Raw genomic sequence first — 18823 nt, 5'->3', positions numbered from 1 at the left:
ACAAAACATCACTCCAATGAAAAGCAGAGGTCATGGTGGGGAATGTATTTGGCATATGTGCAAGGAACACTTGAGGGTCTTACGTGAGCTAGGATATAGGATCACTAGAAATGAGCCTTGGTCTTTAAGTAACTCCCTGTTTTAGTTGGGGCAAGAGGCCGGGAGAGACCAGAACAGACCCAGAAATATTTCAGTACAATACACTAAGAATGCACCTAAAAGAAGACCCTATGACTCTGCCCAGAGAAAATAATATTTGAACTGGCTGTTGGAGAATGAGTAAGAGTTACCCAGTCATTAGAAGAGGGAGAAGCACAGGAAGAGGGGAGAGTGTGCAAAGGCAAGAATCGCAGAGAGAAGCATTTATCCCAGGAGTGTGACAATGTTGAGCGTGGCTATGACAGAGGGTGGAGAGCTCAACTGTGACAGGCGCTTCATGTCAACATAAAGGGTCCTCCACGTACAATCCTATGACTTAGTAAAACCAACAGAAATGCAAGGGAATACTAGAGTCAGATTTAGTTTTCAGGAAGACACTTGGCGGCTTTCCTTAGGGAGGCCAGACACTCGGTTACTGCATAGATCCAGGGAAGAAATACTGACAGCTTAGATTCAGATGGCTGTAATAAGCAGCTTTCATTAAGTAGAGTATATTGGTAGGTAACACATAAAGAGGATTTTCCCTCAGTTATGGAAAAATGTTAATGTAAGACAGCCACTGCCCAGATGTTTCTGTTCTAGTGCTGGAGACACTGTGGTTAAATCTCTGCCTTATGAAACTTACACTCTGGTGGGGGAGACACAAAACAAACAAATAAAATATATGAAATATATACTCTGTTAGATAGTGATAAGTGTGAAGGAAAAAAATATAAGGAGGGAAGGATATAAAAGGTTAGAGAAGAAGGGGAAATGGTAACTCTGAATTGTAGAAGGGGCAGCCAGTGTATTCTTTCCAGAAGGTAACTTTTGAGTAAGGGACTGGATCGAGGGAGGGAGCTGGACATGTGTATTCTGGGGGGAAGTGCTCCTCCCAGGGGAAGGGCAAGTGCAGATGCCCAATCTCCTTGGAAGCTGTGGTGTACAACCTGCAGCTTGAGCCTACCCTGCAGCTGGTGCCAGGACTCACATGTGTACAGTCAATCGCCAGGTGGGCTTGCCACACCTGTTGGCGTGAAGACATGAGGGGCCTTCTGGGGGGTGGCCTCCCTCATCATAAGGGAACCCTGTAACCAGACCTTAGCCGAAGAAGAGGAGCATTTGGGCTTATCTCCTGGTCTAGCACCTTCCAACATTTAAGACTGTGTGTTGTGATAGAGAAGTTGTAAGTTAAGTAAAAACAATTATTTTATGAAAACTTGTAAGATACAGGGCCTGAGGAATGGCTGTGCAGTCCAATTCTTTCCAGTGTGGGCTGTAGGAGAGAGTCACTCTCCTTGCTACAGCAAGGGACACAAGGCGTCTTTAGCAAATGGACAACTCTGTGAGTCACTCTTTTGGCTGCTAGAAGGCTCCTAAAGAACAGAGGTGGCATGGCCGGGCATGGTGGCGGATGTGGTGGCTCACACTTGTAATCCTAGCACTCTGGGAGGCTGAGGTGGAGGATTGCTAAAGGTCAGGAGTTCGAAACCAGCCTGAGCAAGAGCGAGACCCCATCTCTATAAAAATAGAAAGAAATGAAATTGGCCAACTAAAAATATATAGAAAAAACTAGCCAGGCATGGTGGCGCATGCCTGTAGTCCCAGCCACTCGGGAGGCTGAGGCAGGAGGATCGCTTGAGCCCAGGAGTTTGAGGTTGCTGTGAGCTAGACTGACGCAGGCAACAGAAGTAAGATTCTGTCTCAAAAAAAAAAAAAAAAGAGAGAGAGAGAAGTGGCACGAGGCTGCAGCTGACAGAAGGGATCAGACCACAAGGGTCTTTGTTTTAATAGCTAAGGAGTTTAGATTGTTAGCCTGAGGACACTGGGGAATACAGACATGATCACATTTGCATTTGCCTTTTAGAAAGATTTATCAGGTTGTCCAGTGGAAAATGGATTGGAGGGGCCCAGACGGGAGGCCAGAATGCCAGTTATGGGATTGGGAGGGTATCTAGGCGGGGAGAAGATGGAGGCTGGATTGCAGCAGTGGCAGCGAAGCTGCAGGAAAATGTACGTGTAGGTGACAGAAGCTACACAATCTGATGAGTGAACCAAGGTAGGTGGTAGTAAAGGAAAAGGAGTGAAGGAAAATACCCAGGCATTCGATGTGAACACTGGGGTACAAGAACACTAAGAGAGGTGATATGAGAGGTGTAGCAGGCTGGGTTTCTTTCCCCACTGGGCGCAGTGGTGCTGGTGGTGTGTGTCGAAGAGGGTTGTTGATTAACTCTTTTCTGGATATGCCGAATTAGAGGTTCTGTGAGCACCAGGTGACAATGCCGAACAGGTAGCTGGTTATGTGGTCCCAAGCTGCTCTTTCTCTCTCCAGGCCGGCTCTGTCCTTGAACTTTAGACTTGACTATCCAAACGCTCAACAGATAATTCTACTGAGAGGTCTGACAAACTCGTGATGCCTCAAAGTGAACGTATCATCTCCATGCACCCCTGCCCTATGCCTCTGTATCCTCACTCTGCCACCAGGTTTATTCTCCCCCACCCCTCACTCCACCCCCAGGGTGGCACTACCATGTTGCTTAGACTCGCACAATAACCTGCTTTACATCCTCTTCACTTCTGCATCCCCAGTGTTTAGGGCAAGTGAGTGGTACATGAATGTGCTGGGTTTGCCCCAAGAGCTTGGAAATAGGAAAATAAAGTTGCTCTTCGAGAGATAAGCTCTAAAGTCATCAGATGATGGGTCAGAGCTCAGATAATATGCAGTCAAGTTTGACTATAACCTGATAGAGGAAGCATGAAGGACTTGCAGGAGAGCTCAGAAAAGCAAATTCTGGTAGCATGCACACAGCATGGTGGTTCCTGGGGGTGCATGCTGGCAGTCACAGATACCCAGACCACGTGGCAGAGCATCCTTGTGATGGAGAGGGTGTATGGTGCTGTAACATTTTGGTCCTCCTAGCTGTAAGTTCATATAACTCAGTTCTCCCGTTTCCATTCCTTGCTCACCGAGCAACCTGCTGACTAGAATCAGAATCTGCTATGCAGATTTGCCTACAGGAAACAAGACACTAACTAGCAAGATGATTATTCTGTCCATCTCACAGTATCAATTGCCATTATGAATAATTAAACTAGCACTCTGGCCTGTGAATGGGAGTCTCTGTGAACCTGTTAATGCCTGCCTTGGGATCTGGAAGGCAGGTGCATGCCTTGGTATGCTGACAACATCAGTACCTGACAAAAAAATTCCATTTTACTTTTCTCCCATTATAAAAGTGATATGTGTTTATTATTTCTTTCTCATATCTGCTTTATCTTTGTTTCTTAAATCACTCATAATTTCAAACATCCAAAAACAACTACTACTAATTGTCAGGATGTTTCCTCCCAATCTATTTTCTATGCATATGGAAATAACATTCAGCTGCTATTTTATTTCCTTTTTATAAAAATGCAGTACAGATTTGCAATCCCAAATGACAAAATTCCTAATCAGCTGTGTGGGAAAGACGTTTGGCTGCTTCTCTCATGCATTGGGGGGGGGGTAGGGCAGGGAAGAAAAGCCTAGACTTATCCACTATACAATTCAGCCATATAACAAAAAACCACTTGTACCCCCAAATCTATTTTAATAAAAATATCAAAATGCTCTTGACTAAATTTCAATGAAAGAGCTAATTTCTGCAATGTGACCAAGGAAGAGGTTCCCTGTTTCTAAGACCTTGCCAAGAATTATGAACGTGAAGAGTAATCCAATAAAGTTTTTATGATAGCCAGAGGCTAACCTCTAACCTCCCAAATCGTAGTTACTCAATTGGATAGATGCTAGCCATTATCCTTCTAAGCTTGAATTCATGTCCCTGGCAAAGATATATAATATTTATGTGTCTGTGTGTGTCCATGAATAGTGATTTTCTCATCCTGTCCTACTTCTACATTTATTAGTCAGCCTCCTTCTTATAAAGCACTCTGTCATAAACTATTTAGTTACCCTGAAATATGAATCAATGAAGACAGAATAAATATTTGGTTCTTTCCCTTAATTCATCAAATTTAAATTCTTCATGTTCAGAAGTGCTCAATAAATGGGAACTGATATATTTTGCATGTTTTAAGCATTGCCCCAATTTGGGCATCTTATTGTGATGTAAATAAACAAACAAAAACAGCCCCAAATTTCCACAGTCTTATTTTCTTTAACTCAAACTCATAGTCACAAGCAGTTGAAGCTGACAGGTCAAGGTACCTTACCTCGTTCTCGGATGAACTTGCAGAGAGGAGCACCTCTTGGGCGTCAAAGAACTCAGAAACAGACTCTGACATGGAGAGGCGGCTCTCATTGGCTACTTGCTGTGATAGGGGGAGACTGACATGAATTTGCTCACCAGCCTGCAGGAGAAAGAAGTATATGGTGTTACCATTTCCTCTCCTGTTAGAATAGCTACTCCTTCAAATTAGCCAGATCTCTCCTCTTTAACACTATGTGTTAAAACAATGGTGATCATAAGTAATTTTCACTTGCAACTCAGTAATGATCACTGCGTAAGTTTCCTTCCAATATGTCTAAAGTCTCCAAAATGCATAGTTCAGAGATGTTGGTACCGTGTCTTGATTATAAATTTATGCTCCATTGATATTAAGTGGAATTTAAGAGGTTAAGCCCCTAATAATACCCTAAATTGATTATAAAGACACGTTCATTCTCTTATTCTTAGGGCTGTCATTACTAGTCATATTCTAACCAGTATACTAAACCTCAAGAAGTATTTGTAGAAACTACTAGAGACATGCTAAGAAAACAGTCTACAAGACTAATTTTTTTTTCATGCAAACATCTGAAAGCTGAGAATATAAGACCAATTTTTGAGACAGAATATATGAAAGTCATTTTCCAATTTGATTGTGAATTTTAATCAATGAAACACATGACTAGAATAATGAACCTTATTTCAAATTGTACTTCTATTCAATAAGTGATAAATATTGTTTTCAAGAAAGCTATTTAAGTTTCAATCAGAAATATATGTAAGAGAACTATAATGTATGTACTCTAGTGCACATTTCAGGTTGAAAGGATTTTGACTGAGATTATTAAATAATGTTTGAATGACAAATTTTAGAATTACTCCTAGACTTTAGGCAGTTGAGTGAATGTAAGTGTTAATAGAGAAAATGGGGCCAGTGAAGATGAATGGATGTAGGGTGGACACCTTTAGGCAAAGATAAGTTGTCTTGTTAAAAGAATAATATTTCCTAAGCAGTTCAACCTGTAAACCTGTAAATTTCTAGTAAAATATATGTTTTTGGTGCAAATATTACTTTAGTATTATCGACAGTTAAAACTCTCATCTTATTATATGTACCACTGTATATAAAACTCTAATATTACTGTTGAAAAATATAAGTTCTCATGGATATAAAATAATAATTTCATAAACAGAATCACACACTTAAGTTTAGCCCAAACACTGAATGTTCTTCTATTCTCTTACTATTTCTTCAGTCTAAAATATGGAATAATAATATCACCTACCTGAAAGGGTTGTTGAGAATGTCAAATGAGATAACACATGCAAAATATTAATAGTTAGCATAATACCTAGCACATAGTAAGCATTCACTTGACATATATATGTTAGCTATGAATTTTCATCACCAGCAGCAGTAACTGCAGCAGCATCATTAGTATTAGCAAGGTCAGGGGTCTTCTCTCTAGCTAGGGCTTTCAAAACAAACCTTAAGAAAACTTTTATTTAGCAACTTCTCAACTAAAAATGTTTTCTATAAAAACATTTCATTGGCCATTTGATGATAATGAACATTTAAAATGAAGAATGAGAAAGATACAGAAAATTAACAAGCTGAAGTAGATATATATAGTATATATATAGTATATTTATATATAGATATATAAATATTCAATGGCACCAAGTGAACACAGGAATAAATAAAAATATTAATACAAACTGATTGCCAAGAATAAATGATGTCAAACTCATATACATCCTTTACTTCAAAGAATGCTGAACTGTCAGCAACAGAAATATTTATGTATAGAATCATATTAACAGTGAAAGAACTGTATAAAATAAATAAAAATATGAAGCAGACTTAGATGCTATAAAATAGGTACTCTACATCTATTAAAAATGTGTCTTACCTCATCAGGGCTAGGAATAATATTTACACTGACAACCTGATCACAAATAATAGACTCTGAATGTATTCTGTTCAACCGACTCCTTAGCTCGGCATTCTGGTTGAGTGCCTTAAAATAACAAAAACCACACATGTAATTTCAAATTAATAAGTAAGCGTAAAACAGAGCAAGCACACAAGTACAAGTTGGACAACAATGTCTGTGATGCTTTGAGCTCTAACTTTTGGAATCATCATGAGCCAGATCCTATCAATAAGAAGAAAACAAATGGCTCAGAATTAAGGTATTAACTTTTTGTAATATAAGATCATTGTTTTGTACATTGGTGGGCTGAAAGAGTTAATGGATTTCATAAAATGATTTATGGAACTTTCTCTTCCTTAGAGTCAGGCCATTACATCCAAGCTCAGTCTACCACCACATATATATTACATTTTGCAGCTTGGGATGAAAACTATTGATTCTTTACATTTTTTTTTTTTGTTCAAGTTTCTAAAGTTTGGGAGCCATTTCAAAGCCAGAGAGTTATCTTAAAAATAATTTGGAAATGGAATGAACAATGAACTGGTTTTAGTTTACAGAATTATATTTTAGCCTGGTTAAAGAAAATAGCTGTATTTTCATTTTCCAGGAGCACGTAATTAATACATAGGACAGTGCAGCAGAACTAACTCAAGTATGGACAAAAAGGTGTCTTCACTGAACAGTATAGACATTGACAACCATAATAAAGAACGCAATACTGAAAGCAAACTAATTGCAAGTTATCTACATCACATTACTTTCAACATACTTAAGTTAGCACCAGTAAAGCACTACTTGCTACAGTACAGTTTAGGACATGGAGCAACTGCATTTATTACAAGAAGAGAACAGCCTTATGAAAGCATGGCTTCCCTACAGGGGAAGGGAACACACAGGGAACCATGTGTTTCCCGTGGACAAAAAGGAACAGTGAGTCCTCCAGGAATGCACACCACATTGACATATGGGAACATGTTCCATTTATAGTATACAGATTTAGCTAACTAGAATTCTATCAAGCCTCAAGTAAAAGACTTTTGTGAAGACAAGGCCCAGTGAAAAGATGGACAACTTCTTTTCCTTCTCATTAAAATCAGCAATTGGTAAGATGGAGGCGGATGTTTTAGAGTAGAAGATAAATGTCAAGGCTTAGTAAAGAGGGCATCTGCCCCAGGGAATGGGCATCCTGTTTCACTCAGAGTCAACGAATACAGTAAACCAATGCATATACAAACATAATATCATAACTACAACGCTGTACCTATTAAAACACCTGCAGTAAATGCAAATTAGCTAAACTCTCCGCTTACGCAGAGCAGCGCATACTCTTTGAGCATGGAGCACAGAACAGCCTCTCCTCTCTCCCTCCTGGTTCCCGCTTCCTCCCTCCGTTCAACTGAGCTTTTGCTTTTTGAGGAGAGAACTATTCACTCGCAGCTTTTGGCTTTTGTTTAAAGCCTTTAGAACAAGTTTGTAAAACATGCCAAATGATCCACTTGATCTGGTGGGCTGTCAAGTACTGATGGATTGAAGGTGAATACAGATCCTGCAGTCATTACATTTGCACAAAGAGGAAATATGTCTCTGGCTATCTGAGAAAACAGGGATATGTTAGGAAAAAAAGTGACAATGTTCTTAGTAAATAAACCATGTGCCTCAAAGGAAAAATTCTAATGGCTTCTCATCCTACAAAAATACTCAGGATCATTTTTCTTTGAGCAAAATCTCAAACACTTAGAATTTGAAAAAAAAACAAAAAACCTGCATCATTCATATCCTTTGTGACTGCTACAGACAGGCTTATTTGTTCATTATTTCCCTGCCTAGAAGTATATGTAAAGTTGTCTTAGCTATTGAAATATTTGGAACTAGACATATTATGTCACCATGTAAGTGGGAGGCCTCACAGTAAGTTGTTTGATGGTTTTAATTGCAGAATCACAGTCTTTACCTGAGGGGTTTCTACAAACTTCAACTAATGGTTCCTCCAAAGTGACTATACCTTCTGTTGCTACTAGAACAGTCTGAACAGAACAACCCCACAAAATCTCAAGGGCAAGGATAAGTAATGGTCTCCTTCAGAGTGGAAATATTATATATAGGTCTGTCATTTACAGGTAAAGTTGTAGAGTTGTTTGCTCCAGATGTTTAAAAAAATTAAATGCTCCTAGCACTCTGGGAGGTTGAGGCGGGAGGATCACTCAAGCTCAGGAGTTGAAGTCCAGCCTGAGCAAGAGTGAGACCCTGTCTCTACTAAAAATAGAAAGAAATTAGCTGGACAACTAAAAATATATAGAAAAAATTAGCCAGGCATGGTGGCACATGCCTGCAGTCCCAGCTACTCGGGAGGCTGAAGCAGAAGGATTGCTTGGGCCCAGGAGTTTGAGGTTGCTGTGAGCTAGGCTGATGCCATGGTACTTTAGCTGGGGCAACAGAGCGAGACTCTGTCTCAAAAAAAAAACACATTAAATTCTCACTTAAACTCTCATCTCATTCAATATTCATTAAATGTGATCCTGCCTACAGGTATGTGTGAAGGGCACACAAGATAACCTCTAGCCTTTAATATCAATAGGAAATGAACTGCCGGTAAAAGTTTTTTGTTGTTGTTGTTTTTGTTTTTTTGTTTTCTGAGCATAATTTATTATTTTTATTGGATGTGATGTGAAAAATAAAAAATCTTGGCCTGGGAGTCAGAGGATCAGGTTCTGTTGATCTCAGGACTAAGTGATCTTAACCAAGTTACTTAACCTTTCTAGGCCTCTATTTTCTCAGGCGAAAAATAAGGGCGTTGTATCAGATGACCTTTAAAGTCTCCTTCAAATTTGATAGAAACACATGGTCAGTGCTTGTGCAGTGCTTCTGGGTTATCACTATGAAGATCAGCTACTGTCCAGAATAGTGTGAAATAAATTCTGGTCCTTGAGATTTTCTGATGCTTACATGATAGTTAATGGGAGCTGTCTATACTTTCAGGGGCTGATCATAAGTATTTGGTGTTCTAATAAGAATATAATCAAGATATTTTTACATTATATGCAAAGTTTACTTTGACATTTTCTGGGATTCTCTGGAGAGAGATTTTTGTTACCTATGTCTTTACTTAACTCTATCATTGTTGAAACCCTGTTCTCTCCTCAATTTGTACCAAAAGAGTAGCATGGGAGTAAAAGAGCGAAATCTTGGTTAACGTATTCCTTATTGAGATGACAAATAATAGAATTATTTTTATTTTTAAATACTTTTAAGTTTTCATTTTTTTCAGACTTCAAAACTAAATTTTTTGAAATGATTGCTAATACTTAAAACCAAAGATCTATCATAGCTTCCCACGATGGGTAAGGAATTATAATTTACTGCCAAAATATTAATACTGTGCCAAAATCGTTTGGTTCTAGTTTAAGGATATGATAATGTATTTTACTAGTTTTTATTTTAATCATTTTCAGAATTGAGACAAAAGTAGACAATTCAATTTTGCTTGTACTATTTCAAATCATATGTTAAGCATGTTGAATTCAAAGCTTAAAGTTTAAAAGAAATAATTTTGTTAATAATATATATGCAGTGGTAGAAAAGAAGTTGTTGCATAGCACAGAAAGCATGGCTATCCAGACTGCGCCAAGTCTCGCAACCTCCATGGTGGACAGTGTCAGCCGACAACTGAGCATGCAACGGCCCATTTCTGTGCGTCTTCCCTGGGCCCGTCCCTCCTTCTGCCTTGACCATACAGATAGTTTCTGAAGTTTGCTACGACCAAGTGCCATGAGTTTTGTGGTGTAGTGCTCTCAGGTAGTGCTCAGGACCATATTTATTATTTCCCTCCCTGAAACTCAATTATTTTCTCTGTAATGATATAATGGAAACCTTGGGAACACTGAGACATTGAGGTATTGTCAGGGAAATGATGCTCTTAGTGATAATTACCATTAAAAGGCCCAGAAGATGGCATAATTAATGTAAAGAATATACCCAAGGACAGTAAATAGCTGCATAGCTAGGAAAAGGAGGCAGATCACTAGTCACTCACACCAACCAACAAACAAGAAAAGCTACAGAGATATCGCTCTATCAGTGCCATATGGGACCAAAGCCTAAGAGGAAGAAAGCACCTTGGAGCTAGGAATTGTGCCTGGATTCTTCACGAGGCAGGTTTTGTGTGTACTCTCACCACTTGCTTTAGTGAGCTCGGACTACACTAAAAACTTCATAATACAAATTCATTTCCCCATGCCCTGTGTTCCTCATATACATTCCAGTTTAATATATCCAGGAACACACAGTTCCTTTCCCATTTATCAAAGAAGTCACTGTCTTGAAGATCTGAGCCAGAATCAATGACCTGAATCCCCGCCTACTTAGCTATTAACTACCATTCATCAGCCCTGGCAGACAATTCCCTAGTGAGAATTTATGTTGGACTGGGCGAGACTCTGGCATAAACATTTTACTAAATGGAACTATGGGTTCTGGGGGGAAAACATGAAAGCCTGATGGCTGGAGAAGGATATGAAACATATGGCAAGACGGAATCATCATAAATTCAAACCCTCTGGATAAAAGCAAAACTGGTTCAAAAGGAGTGAGAAAATGAGTATGGAAACTATCACAGCTAGAGGTGTCAAAAAACCAAATCCTGGGTATCTTTAAAATCACCTTGTCTTTTCAATTAAAAAAAAATACTATTATCATATATTCAGAAAATGCAAAAACTAGAAAAATATTTTTAAAAATTCATACCCGATTGTTGGTAGCTTGATCCATTTCATTCTAGCTTTTTTTCCTATGCACTTTTTTCATATTGTTTAATGAGTGCATAGTTTACATAATGCATCTTCCCCTTTATTCTTTGCACATAAACATTTATTTCATGTTTCAAACTCTTCATAAGCATAATTTTAACAGTTGCATAATAATCAATTATTTCCTATTGTTGGGAACTTTGCTGCTACTGATTTTTACTAGCATAGATAATGCTTTCATGAGCATTATCTATGTTTTCTATATTCAGCATTAGTATGAGCCATACCAACAATTGATCTACAGGGTAAAAGGTTAAAACTTTTCTTAGGCTTTTAATAAATATTGCCAAATTATGTTCAAAATGACAGCAATTTAAAGTTGCCAGATAGCATTAAAAAAGATATAAAGGATCTTATGAAGAATGTTTTTGTACACAAAGAATTTGGCCAAGTCTCAGGGAACTGTGGAATTTAGGAACAAACAAATACGCTTGGAACTTTTATCCTATCACAGAATATTTATTTTGGGTATGTGAAATTTTGTGGACAGAAACGATGACAGATACTACGATTGGGATTCTAAATTATGCTACTGTGTGCCTTAAGCCAATTTTTTACTTACATTCTCATACATACCACATTTCATTGATTCTAAGATGCATATTTTCCCTCACCTTCAGCGTCTCTGAAGCACTCTGTCAGTTCAATTGACAATAGTGGTTTTATTTTTTCTTAGTACCGCCCGAAACGAAGGTACATCTAACAATTGATGGCATCTCGATTTAATGAAATACAGTAATTCTAGCTGGAATAAATGTATCATATTGTGTCGCTAACATTTATATGGGCCCAACTCCCACTGCATTTAGTACAAGCTGTGCACAAATTCTGAGGCCAAGAATCAAACTAGTAACAGTGATAAACTGTAATATATTGAAGACAGACTCAAGTTGAGCTGAATCTTCTATTATTATGGTAATCTGGGGGTTGCCTTAGTTTTATTATATATCATTTGATTTTGGTGTTCAGGGTACTACATTAAATGGGACATGAAATTATAGCCGATGTGAACTAAAGTCATTTATAAGGGATAGATGTCACATAAAATATCCTGTCCTACAGGCTTGAGTTCAACATCTATGCTGCCTCCCAGGTGTGAGAGTTTATTCAAGTTTTTTTTTTTTTTTTTTTTTTTTTGAGACAGAGTCTCGCTTTGTTGCCCAGGCTAGAGTGAGTGCCATGGCGTCAGCCTAGCTCACAGCAACCTCAAACTCCTGGGCTCAAGTGATCCTTCTGCCTCAGCCTCCCGGGTAGCTGGGACTACAGGCATGCGCCACCATGCCCGGCTAATTTTTTTTTTATATATATATCAGTTGGCCAATTAATTTCTTTCTATTTATAGTAGAGACGGGGTCTCGCTCTTGCTCAGGCTGGTTTTGAACTCCTGACCTTGAGCAATCCGCCCGCCTCGGCCTCCCAAGAGCTAGGATTACAGGCGTGAGCCACAGCGCCCGGCCTTTATTCAAGTTTTATGGGTGTAAAATAATAGAATTATGTATATGTTTGTATACATATAGATGAGGAAGTGATATTACTTTAGAAGATTCATAGATTGTCCAGCCTTGCAAATTATTACTTGCTAAAGGCAGGTAATAATTTATGCTGAGTATGTAGTGAAAAATGCTAATTTCATATACTTTATATGCTATCTTCCTTCTAAAAGGATGATGGAATTTTCTGAGTTGATATACTTAAAACCTATTGAAAAATAGCATTTTAATCATTAGACATATATCAAATAGGACTTATGTCAAATAAAATATAAGCTTTAAAAATGTTAGATTACTTAAAGAAGTTATTTAAATTCAGTCTCTTTCCTTCTTCCGTCTGTGCGGTAGACCTTGATAACAAGTCATGAGAAAAATATCTGGGGGTTTAACTGACGACACTTGAATACAGACCAAAGAAGTCTTGAGGCCACCTAAAATCACACTAGAATATGAAGTTATGCTAATTTTAAAACATACTCAGAACATGGAGAACAATTGTCTCAACATACTCAAGCTGGTTAGTACTTGTTCAATCTTAAGTGCTGCATTAAAAGAGGGACAGTAAGAGTAGAGTTAGAGAACTAGGACAGCTGACTAATGTTTCCTGTCTTCAATGTCTCCTTGTCCCCTGACTCTCTTTCTTCATGATATAAACATGCTGAGATGACTGACAAATTCCAGGGTTGACTTTCAGTCCATATACTATTTGCTGTTGAATCAGATGCTGTTAACCTTTTCCATCTTGAGAATATCAAATCTCTATCCTTGATCTCAATGGTCATCGCTTCTAAATCCTCTGAGTCTCCATCAAAGGATCCTCTTTCTAAGCTTGTCTTTTAAATATTAATGTTCTCTAGGGCAGCATCAACACCACTGACCCTCTTTTATTGGACTGAAAACGCAATGCGTCAACATCTGTGACTTCCCTGATACGCTGGGGTATCCACATTCTCTAGCCCAGCCCTGTATCTCGAGCTCTAGATCAAAATATCTAATTGCCTGTAGGATGGCCCACAGACGCCTTGATCTCTACAAAAGCCACTCAACATATACCTCTGACAGACCAGTTCCCCTGTATTCCCTCTCTTAGGGAAGAGAGCTATCATATACTCGGTTATCCAAGTGAAAATCCTGGACTCTTGTCTTCTTGTCCCTCTAACACTCAGTTGCTCTCCAAGCAATGCTCACGCTCCCTCCTAAGCATCTTTGAAGTGCACCCCACCTTCCATCAATGACGGTGCTTCCTTAGTTCAGGAATATTATCTCAAACATCATAAAATATTCTCAAATTGCCTTGAATATCCTAAGTGTCTGCCCAAGTAATCTTGTCTGAATTTTATCTACCCCCCCATACTGTACTAGAGTAATCTAATACATAGAATATATGTAGCAATATATTCCAATTTCTGGCATTGTCATTCACCAGTTAAAATTCTGTAAGCCCTCCCCATCGCTGATAGGATAAATCTAAAATTTTTGTGTGATCCCTAATGAGCCAGTTCCTGCCTACTTAACTAGCTACTCTTAGAGTAATTCTTCCTTGTTCATCCCATACTGCAGCCACTATGAACTGCCTGCCATTCTCCAGACATCTCTCCAGTGGCCTTATCATGGCTAATGATTTGTTAGAAAGGAGCGAATTGCCAGCAAACCTAAATGCCTAAGCAGAGGCTGTGTTGATTTCCAAAAGGGAGTTCAGACTCAGAGGTGATGGAAATAGAGGCCAGTGAGGGTGCCCAAATGGAGGCGTGTGTGTGTGTGTGTGTGTGTGTGTGTATGGACACAAGAATGTGAACATTGCCAAAATGCTGTGATAACGCACAATCACAGGCACTGAGTTCTCCAGCAGACAGGGTGTAAGTCTAATTGGGACTTAATAGTCTCAAATTGTTTTTATATCATTTGAGGATAAAATTGAACTTTTTGGCTAAAAAAACCAAACAAGAAACCAAACAACCCAACAAAAATCTATTGCTACTTTAACTTTAGATGCAAGTAAATATGTTTTGCTAAGGGAGGAGGGGAAATATTTTAACCCAAAGGTTGCACGGTTGATATAATTTTGCTTTATTATACTTTTCCCATGTTAGCATAAGGTCCTCCCACATGAGCTGCTGCTGTCTACTCAGGCCCAAGTCAAGGCCTGGTTCCTCCGTGAAGCCTGATCCTTGGCTCTGCTCTCAGCTCAGGGATCTCCCGTTCCTCTGCACAAGAGTTCTGGGAATCTGCACTCCCGGTGCATCACTCCGAGTGGACTACGGTGTGGTCCATTTACTGTTTCCTGGGTAAACACTGCCCCTCTCATGAATCAGACCATGAGCTTCCCGGGAACATGGCCAGGGCTACTCTTACCTTGGTGTTTCGTACCTTGCATGGTACCTAGTATATAGCCAGTTGAATAAAACCCAATGAATAAGTCAAGGAACAAATGAATAGCTGTTTTAAAGTTTCTCTTCCTAATCATTTCTAATCTCACTTGACGCCCAAATCTAGATCTCTATCTGCCGTTCTCTGTCTTACCAAGGAGCAAATGAAAGGAAGCAAGTGAGCAGGAAGCGAATGCATTTCTCTTATTTTCCTCAGTGCACGCTTTCATATCACTAAGCCCCATCATCAATACATCTGTAGGACACGCTGCAACGTTTAGGAGGACACAAGTATATTTTACATGTTTACAAGGCGATGTGTGAATGTTGACTTGGCCATTATTTTGATCTTTCTGATCCAGGATACTTTCAGAATAATAATTTGGAAGATGAATTAATGTCAACAGAGTGTTCAACAGATACATGATGTGAGAAGAGTTCAGGGAAAAGCGTTAAAGAGTTTGTATGAATAAAGCCCTCTGCAGACTGGGGGAACAGTAGCTGCTTTTAACACTCATGCTCTTGAGGCCGCTGGGTTTGCAGCTGGGAGCGGCTGGCAGCATTTCACAGTGAATGTGGAAAGAGTGGCCCAGGTATCAGAACTCCATAACATGAAACTTAACACTGCAAATATGTCGACAGTTCAAAGTACATAAAACATGGTGAGACAATTTAGGTCTAATTTTTAGGGACTGAGGGACACTATTCAAGCAGGGTCTGATCCACGTGGAGAACCACTTACCCAGGCTTTGCTCGCTCCTTCACTCTGATCCAAGGCACCAGGAAGTGAACAATATTTTATATAAACACTGAGTTCTCACACAAAATCACATAACAACATTGAATTCTCAAAGGAATTAAAATAAGTGCATTTATAGACTTACTAAAGAAAATATTTACTCCACACAAGGTACTCAGTGTAAAAAAGTGTAAGCGTAGCTTTAAAGGGTTTTTATCACAAATTTCAACTCTGATATTGAAATTTTAACTTTTATATATGTATATACACACACGCAATAGCGATTTGATTAATATTGATAAGATCAACTGTATAATATATATTAAAATATAAAAGTCTAGCTTCAGGGAGCACAATTTAGATAGGAAGAAAATCCCAAGAGTACAAATCAGAAAAGAAAAAATGGGTTAACAGTAATCAGTAATTTTCGACAGACTAAGATGTAAGGGAAAAATATTAAGTGTGAAAGCTCTAGTAGCTTTTGTTCCATTTACCACTGGACTGAATATATTCTGGAACATAGTTTGTATGTGTACATCATATAAATGCATGGTTCTTTTTTAAAAAACCAGGGGCTACCTTATAGATGATCTTAGAGAGGCATTAAATGTTCAATTAGCCAAAAATAACAGTTATATGCTTGCAAGCAAATTTGGTTTATTTTCACTCTTACCTTGAGATTTTGGGGAAGAAAAGTAAGAAAATACAACACTGATACTGCACTGTCTTGGGAGGATTTCAGAGGACTGTGCCATCCCTATGCCTGATCGCTTCCTGCCTCTTCATCTTTTGTCTTACAGGGGTGGGGATGTGTCATGCACGTGAAAACGCACAGTCTCGTGTACCTGGGACAGTGACTGTCGGAGCCGCGCCATCTGCGTGCCGTGGCCTTTACTGTGATCCTGCTCAGAGACCATCTGCTTCAGCTTCTCCTTCTCTATAGCTATGCTATTAAATGCAGACTTCAAAAGAGAATGCACTGGGTGGGGAGAAACGTGAGAAACAAATGTCAAATATATCCAGAAAGAACACACAACATTATAAACTTCTCAGACTCATACATAGACATTTTCTGGAAAGGCAATATTATAGTTTAATTAAAAATCAGAACAATATGGACATGGTAATTAATCAGGGCGAAAATTATGGTATTTCCTATTAGAAATACCATAACAAATATGGACATGGTAATTAATCAGGGTGAAAATTATGGTATTTCCTATCAGACAAGCCAACACGGATTTGAAAGCAGCATAAAAAATATCAATATCCATTCTAAATATCAGTATTTAGAAATTTGCTTATAATTCCTAGAAGGAAAAAGGAACAATTTTTACTTGCCATATTTCATGGTAATATCTGAGCAGTTTTATGTAGCATGAAGTTTCATGCAAATCATTTAGAACTATCCAAAAATTATTTCCCAAAAGCATGTACCCAAAAAAAGAGCATTTTATGAGTCCTGCCAATATAAAACAGGCAGCTGCTCTAGAAGTTCTGACTAGTTGTTCTCTTGGAGGTAGGAATTGGATTCTAAGAATGCCACTGGCATTACTTTCTCAGCCAGGAATATCTCGATGTCAAAGTGCTTAGATTTAAATGCAATAGTACCTCCCCTCCCATTTCCTACATACATACTTAACAACATCAGTAAAATCTGAAGCAGTCTTTGATTTTGAACTACAAAATGAGGTTGAATTTCCAACTCTTATCTTTATAATAACAGAGTTTCTATAATATGCAGTCTTCTAAAATAGGTATATTCTTATTTGAGAAAGGTTATTTTTAAAAGAAGTAGAAAATTTTAGCACAAAATACAGTGGCCAAATTAAAGGGAAAAAATGGCAGGATCAGAAGGGATTCATGATCTATTGATTTATATGCTATATTCTGTCGTCATCAATGTAAAGGTAACAGCTTTAAGGCTGGATTACATTAATCCTGCTGGGAGCTCTAAAAGCAAACTTTTCACCCATTTTAAAATTCATAATGCTTTCCAAAGAATTCACTCAACAGTCATAGAAAAGCTCTTTTTCCCCCTAGCACAGAGAATTTGTGTGTTTGTTGAAAATATGCAGTTTCAACAGAGGCTTTTTTAAAAAAAGAAATAAATTTTATTGTGTATATTTAAGGTATACAATACAAAGTTATGAGATCCGTATAGGGAATAAAATGGTTACTACAGTGGATTAAATTGACATAGTCATCATCTCATTTAGTTACCCATTTTTTTTCTCCCTGTGGCAAGAACAGATATAACATACTCATCTAGTAAGAACAGATATAACATACTCATCTAGCAAAAAAAGAACAGATATAACATACTCATCTAGCACAATCTTAAATAAAACACACTATTATTAACTATAGTACTCACATTATATATCAGATCTTTCAATTTGTTCATCCTACATAAAGGCTACTTTGTATCCTTTGACCTACATCTTCCCCCACACCTACTGTTTTATTCTCTAGCTCTGTATATTAGACTTTTTTGTTTGTTTGTTTGTTTGTTTGTAGATTCCATATATAAGTGAGCTCATGCAATATTTTTCTGTGTCTGGCTCATTTTACTTAGTATAATGTCTAATGTGGAAAATGGCAGGATCTTCTTTCTTAAGGTTGAATACTATACTTTTGTATATGTAAATCACAGTTTCTTCATCATTTGTCCACTGTATGGGGTACCTACATTGTTTCTGTATCTTGGCTATTGTGAACACTACTGCAATGAACCCAGGAGTGCGGATATCCTTATGAGGTGGTAATTTCCTTTCCTTTGGGTATATGCCCAGAAGAAGGATTATTGGGTTGTATTTAGTTCTATTTTTTATTTCTTTAGGAACCTCCATACTGTTTTCCATCATGGTTGCACTAATCTCCATTCCCACCAACAGTATTCAAAGGTTCCCTTTTTTCCACACCCTTGCCAACACTTGTCTCGTGTCTTTTTGAAAATAGCTATCTTAACAGGTGTGAGGTAGTATCTCATACTGGTTTTGATTTGCATTTCCCTGATGATTAGTGATGTCGAGTACCTTTTCAAGTATCTGTTGGCCATTTTTATGTCATCTTTGGAGAAATATCTATCTATTCAGATTCTTGGCCCATTTTCAAATCAGGTTATATGTTTTCTTGCTACT

At 38.2% G+C, this 18823-nt stretch overlaps 1 protein-coding gene across 10 annotated transcripts in view; it reads right to left on the bottom strand.

Moving 5' to 3' along the window:
• OSBPL6 (oxysterol binding protein like 6) overlaps window positions 1–18823 on the bottom strand; it is a 197280-nt gene that overhangs the window by 13750 nt on the left and 164707 nt on the right. For 4 of the 10 annotated variants that reach the window (XM_012785862.2, XM_012785864.2, XM_012785865.2 and 1 more), the window contains 4 exons: window positions 16526–16659; window positions 15684–15707; window positions 6260–6367; window positions 4351–4488 (listed from right to left, as the gene is read on the bottom strand). In XM_012785862.2, the coding sequence (XP_012641316.1) occupies window positions 4351–4488; window positions 6260–6367; window positions 15684–15707; window positions 16526–16659 (404 nt within the window). The remainder of the gene's footprint in view (window positions 1–4350; window positions 4489–6259; window positions 6368–15683; window positions 15708–16525; window positions 16660–18823) is intronic. The other 6 variants (XM_012785863.2, XM_012785866.2, XM_012785870.2 and 3 more) reach the window with 2 other exon arrangements.

The sequence above is a fragment of the Microcebus murinus genome, chromosome 8 (genome assembly GCF_040939455.1).
Source record: "Microcebus murinus isolate Inina chromosome 8, M.murinus_Inina_mat1.0, whole genome shotgun sequence".
Lineage (NCBI taxonomy): Eukaryota > Metazoa > Chordata > Mammalia > Primates > Cheirogaleidae > Microcebus > Microcebus murinus.
The sequence above is the reverse complement of the archived record's forward strand: the minus strand, read 5'-3'. Positions and strand labels throughout refer to the sequence as shown.